At 30.6% G+C, this 6,156-nt stretch overlaps 1 protein-coding gene across 1 annotated transcript in view; it reads left to right on the forward strand.

Annotated features, from left to right (window-relative positions):
- Positions 1-6,156, forward strand: part of LOC106785651 (acetylcholine receptor subunit alpha-like) — a gene marked incomplete in the record, with an annotated part of 90,855 nt that overhangs the window by 73,977 nt on the left and 10,722 nt on the right. The window contains 4 exon segments of the mRNA XM_014746288.1: positions 580-719; positions 854-898; positions 2,520-2,629; positions 3,094-3,274. Of these exon segments, the coding sequence (XP_014601774.1) occupies positions 580-719; positions 854-898; positions 2,520-2,629; positions 3,094-3,274 (476 nt within the window).

Here is a 6,156-nt window from a genome sequence, read left to right on the forward strand (position 1 = left end):
TTTTTTTTTTTTCGTTACTTTTACTCTTTTGGTTCAACGTGTTCTTCCAGCGAAATTAAATGTAAGGTGTAATTTTCAACATTGTTACGCTCGAAACTCCCGTTAATGTCCCTTTGAGCGATCCGTGTCTTGATGTTCTAAAAGGCTTAAAAATTTAATTACAACTGAGTAATAACGGTGAAATTCTTCGAGGAATTTTATAATACAATAATCACTTCTCTTTTACGAATCATTGACAATTTAATAGGGGAAAAAAAAAGAAGAAAGTAAATCGTTTTACTTCTTTATTTTTCACACCTTTCTCGTTTCTTCTTTGTACTCGAAAATGTTTTCGTTTGCATTTTATTTCCGTTTAAATTCGATTACGAATTAATATAATTGTTCGATAAAAATGTCTTCCCGTTATCTTTTTATTTTGTATTAAATTTTTGTTTTGTTTAATGTCGAAATTTTATACGCGTGAATTTTAATTTATCGATTTGAACAAATCGTTTATACCAGTTGTACAAAATTTTCGCGTGAGGTTGTTTTAATATATTTTTATTTCTTTTTTCTTGTTTCTTGTTGTGTCATATTTAGGATGCTCAGGAAATCCAGACGCAAAGCGACTTTACGACGACCTCCTATCGAATTACAACAAATTGGTACGTCCGGTGGTAAACGTCACGGATGCCCTCACCGTCAAGATCAAGCTCAAACTCTCGCAGCTCATCGACGTGGTCGGTTGATGATGATGATGATGATGATAATGTGACGATGATGATGATGTTGTCATCGAGTAATTCACGTAAAGTATATCATTAGTAAATCACATACGATCGTTAACGTCTCTTCCGTTTTGCTCTTATTTCAGAACTTGAAGAATCAGATCATGACAACGAATCTTTGGGTCGAACAGGTATAATATATTTCAAAATTATTATTTTTTTTTCATTTATCATATTCAAACGATCTGTAATATTATTTTGTAAATTAAAGAATATAGTTGATTAAAACGTAGACAAAATATTCTATGTATGTAAAGTAGATTAACAATTAATCAACAAATTCATTCCATGATTTATTTTATATTAGAATAATTTAAATTTATATAATTTTTTGATAATTTTCTAAACTTATACAATATTTCATAATTTTTAAACTTAAATATTTACGATAAAAAAACCTTTACATTGTTTGTGATATAAAACAAATCATTACTAATCATTATTAACGAAATAAAATGTAAAAGAAAAAAAAAACAATAATGATGATACTAAATAAGATAAAGACAACGATATTAAATATTAAATGGTAGGGTGAGGGGGGTTGGGGAAGGAAGGGTAAGTCAGGTGGTGGACTGGTTAAAAGCTGTGCGGTTATCGATGGTCGTGCATACATTACCGTTGATACAAACGGTATGCACTCCCGTTCGTGCAAAGAACCGCAAGAGAAACTTCGTCAGTGTGTACACGCTCATGTAGTTCCATGTTGCGTACAACCGCTCTTCTAGCTTCAACTTCCTCTGCTTCGTTACATCCTCTTAAAATCGATCATTTTCGTTCCTGTAAAGGATCTTCCTTCAAAAACGTGAAACACCATAAAACGTAAAAGGGAAGAGAAAATAAGAAAAAAGAGAAACAAATAAATAAATCAAAAGTTATCTAACATAAGCTGCCATATCTTCCTAATTTTACATAACTATATATACTATTTAATTAAATACTAAAATAATAATAATAATAATAATTATTATGAAAACTTTTCAATCATATTCAAGTAGAAAAAGGGGAAGAAACGTTATTATAAAAAAAAAAAAAATCTTAATTCTTTTCATAAGCGCAACTTATGAGTTTTGGTTTAACACAAAGCCACGTTCCGGCTTGTTGGAAAATGGAAAATGAAAAAAAAAAACAGGAAAGAAAAAAATACAGAACGCTTACGTGCTAAAATCTCCTTCGTTCTCGTCGGACACAAACTCTGAAAACTTTAGCGAAGTAATTCTAGAAGAGTCGGCTTATTGCCTTATATATACACACATGCATACAACGTATATATATATATATATCTATTTTTTGTTGTTTCCTTTCTTTCCTTTCCACAGTTTCGTTGTTTCGGTTTTTTACCTTCTCTATCCCCATTCCCCTTACCCCTCTCTCTTTCTCATTTTTTTGGAAACTAGAGAAAAAAAGAAATTTCGTTGCACGCGATGGATTGAAAACATCCGGAGAAACGAAACGGTCGTACGAAAAAAAAAAAAAAATGAAAATATCTTTTTTCGTTTTGTTTTGTTTTTTTCCCCGTTAGTAGCAGGTCACGCGAAAGCAGATAACGCGCCGAAACATACGAAACATCTCCAAAATAAAAAAAATATTTCTGTATATAAGTGTATATACATATGTTTATATATATATAAGTACGTATATATGTATGCGTATCATGTATATTAAATGGACATGATTTCAACGGAAAACACCTGCAAGCTTTTCGTAGAGCACGATTAAAGTTTTCCATTTTTGCTTTTCACATTGTTTTTTCAGTCATGGTACGATTACAAATTAAAATGGGATCCGAAGGAGTACGGCGGAGTGGAAATGTTGCACGTGCCATCCGATCATATATGGAGACCCGATATAGTTTTATACAACAAGTAAGTTTTTTATTGTATATGTTTTTTCTCTCTCTGTCTTTTTCTTATTTATATGTATTATATTTTAAAAATATGAAATAAAAAATATATATTTATGGTATTTTTTCCATGTTTCTTGAAAAATAAGAAATTGTATCACATATAATTATTATGATACTACAACAAATGTATTATCTGCATTAAATTATGTTATTTTTATTTTCATATTAGATGGTTTTTTATGATATATTATATATACAAATTTGTGCTGAAAAATAGTATCATTGATATATTTAAAAATATATATATTTGTTTATATATATTTTGTCTCTATTATATGCAATTAATTGTATTACGTTGATTAAATTTATTTATTATTATATCAAACAAACAATCTGATTAATAAAATTTTAATTTGATGATGAATTTTGATACATTAGAACGTTTCAAAAGTGTATATTCTTTGAATGTTTATATATTTAAAGTGCCGACGGTAACTTCGAAGTAACATTGGCCACCAAGGCAACGTTAAATTACACGGGAAGAGTCGAATGGAAACCACCGGCGATTTACAAGTCTTCCTGCGAGATCGACGTTGAATATTTTCCTTTCGACGAGCAAACCTGCGTTATGAAATTTGGATCGTGGACCTACGACGGTTTCCAAGTAAGAAATAAAATCGATTACAATTGAAAATTGTTATTATTCTTCTTCTTTTTTTTTTCTTTTACATTTTATAAACTTTTCAACGGAACGTGGTTAACACGCAAAAAACGTATATACGTTTAATATTAATTAATATAATATAAACAAAAAAGAATTACGAACCGTAGTTAACGATTATTAGTAAAATTGTAATTTATTTTATGGATAAAATAATAATACGTTCGTTGTTATTATAAATTAAAACAGAAACAATAAAAAAGGTAGTAATAAGTAAGAATATTTTAATCAAATTATTCGAAACGTGAATTATACGAGAATATTCATTGTATTCAAAGGGTTTATTGTTAATAATAGGGTTACATGGGTTTGGGACTTTCAAAAAAATTTTTTTTTTTTATTTTTTTTCAATTCTACAACTCTTATAGAATATTGTATTCAATTTTGAAGTCGATAGGAGTAGTAGTTTTAAAGATAGAGCCCTGGGAAGTTCCATTCTTTAATGGCTCTTATACCAGCACTCAAATCTTTAAACGCGTTTTTCTCAAAACGCTTTTTCTAAAGTTGGTTGTCAAGATTTCTCGAAAACTATTTAACCGATTTTGATGAAATTTGCTACACGTCTTCGTGATACTATTGACAAGGACTTGGACGAAGGATTTTCGTTTTTTTCATAAAATCGAATTTTATGAAACCAAAATGTGGTGCAAATTGTAGCGAAATTTGAATGTTCTTGCTAAAAACGTTGCCAAAAATCCAAATTTTAATTTTTTTCTTTTTCCTTCGTCCAGTTTCTAGTTTTAAGTATTCACTAAAAGACCCTATTTTTTCAACAGAAAAACCCCCACCGTTTGTAAGTTCTGCTGTCAACGCGAAAACACTTTTTTTCGGTGGGGTCACCGGAAATGACGTCGCAATGGCTGAGTTTAAAATATTTTTCAACCAAAAATTCAGAAAATGTTCTTTAAATATGTATCTTAAATACTATAAAAAGTTTGAATAAGAATTCCATTTGTTATATAGAAAAAAAAATTGTTGAAAATATGCTATTTTTTCTCGGTGTAAACCCATGTAACCCCTTAATCGATTGTAAAAACAAATTTTCTTATTTCTTCTTTAACTTTCTCTCTATTTTTTGTCATTCTTCTAATGGAACACAATATTTTATATATATATATGTATATATTTTTTTTTATGCTGGTTTATATCCCTGAGATTTTTTGTTTTCCCTATACGAGGATAACGAGAGGCGAATAAATATGATGAACGCGTAACAAATGGACTCTTGGACATCACAACGAGGAGAGATATTAATCGCTTGAAAATCGATTTTCCTCGTTTGCTCGTTGTTGTCATTATTCGTGGCCACGAAGTAGGTGATTTGCGAATAACGATAAGTGAACAGAAAGAGAGAGAGAGGGGGGGGGATAAAATGAGAAAGAGAGAGAGAGAGAGAGAAATTTATTCTCTAAATGATCTCATTTTCGTTATAAGCCTCATCGTACAATTTATAAATGCTGCATAATCTTCGATTACGTATTTCAAATAAATATTACACATTTCTATATATATATATATATATATTATGATATAATATTTCAAAATATATAAACGATCGAAATACTCTATTTAATCAGTTGTTTCTCTCGTCCAAAAATAAAATTCTTAATAAGAAGGTATCATAAGGAATTTGGACATCAAAAAAAGAAGTAGAACTTAATTTTTTTTTCACAAACTTAAGTTGTCAACTTATCAAAATTAAGTTCTACTTCTTTTTTTGATGTCCAACTTCCCTATGATACCTTATTATTAAGAACTCTATTTAATAATTACACAAAATTCATAATAATAACTAACAACGCGTTGTACAAATATTTTAAATATACGATATATAATCATTACCATTCCCTTTCTATATAGAGAAAAATCAAAAAATAAAATAGAGAATAGGATATAGGGTATGGATAGTAAATTTGAATATTGGATAGAACACTAGATTTTAATATTACGTCGTTCAACGTTCGTTGTTGTTCACTGACGCCGTATTTACGTTTTCTCTCTCTCTCTCTCTCCTTCCCCCTCCCCCCCTCTCTCTACCTTTCCATTGCATAATACTCACACCGGAGTTATATACAAGTCGGTTATGTAAAACTGGCGAGAATTTGAATATTCGAATGGTCAATCTCCCTGAGCATTCTAATATTCTCCCCTCTAGAGAAAGAGTGAGAAAGACAGACAGACAGACAGACAAACAGAGACAGAAGAGGCATCGAGTAACGCTGATTGATAGCTTCTCCGATGCATATTGTATATCGTATATCAGGCTATTTCAATATCCTAGACAATTGTCCTCTCTCTCTCTCTCTCTCTTTCCTTCTTCCCCCTCCCTCCTTATTTCTCTCTCTCTCTCTCTCATTCTCTATCTTCGTTTCTCGGACGACAATCGACAAGGACGGTTTCTCCAATGTGGTTTAACCGAGAATCTCTCTCTCTCACTCTCACTCTCTCTCTCTCCTTGTGTTTCTCTCTCTCTCTGGATTGGAATAGAGATAGGGATAGAGAGTAAGAGAGTAAGATGGAGAGACAGCTTCGGATTTACCGTGCAGATGGATGCAAATGTCAAAGATATCGAACAGCATTCAGGCCGTTCAAGGAAGATCGATAATATCACGAATGACAATTGTATACGTGTCGTATTCTTTACTTACATTTACGTACAAATCCATTTCCTATTCCATTTGACTTTTTTTCAATTAACGATCATCCACGTGGTGTCGACACGAATTTCTGATATTATTTCATTTTTTTTCGTTGTTTTCGTTCATTGTTTACACGTCTCGATTAAAAAATTGATCTTTTGTTTTATATATATATATATATATATA

This window comes from Polistes canadensis, unplaced genomic scaffold (assembly GCF_001313835.1).
Source record: "Polistes canadensis isolate GaletaPanama2010 unplaced genomic scaffold, ASM131383v1 scaffold_54, whole genome shotgun sequence".
NCBI lineage: Eukaryota > Metazoa > Arthropoda > Insecta > Hymenoptera > Vespidae > Polistes > Polistes canadensis.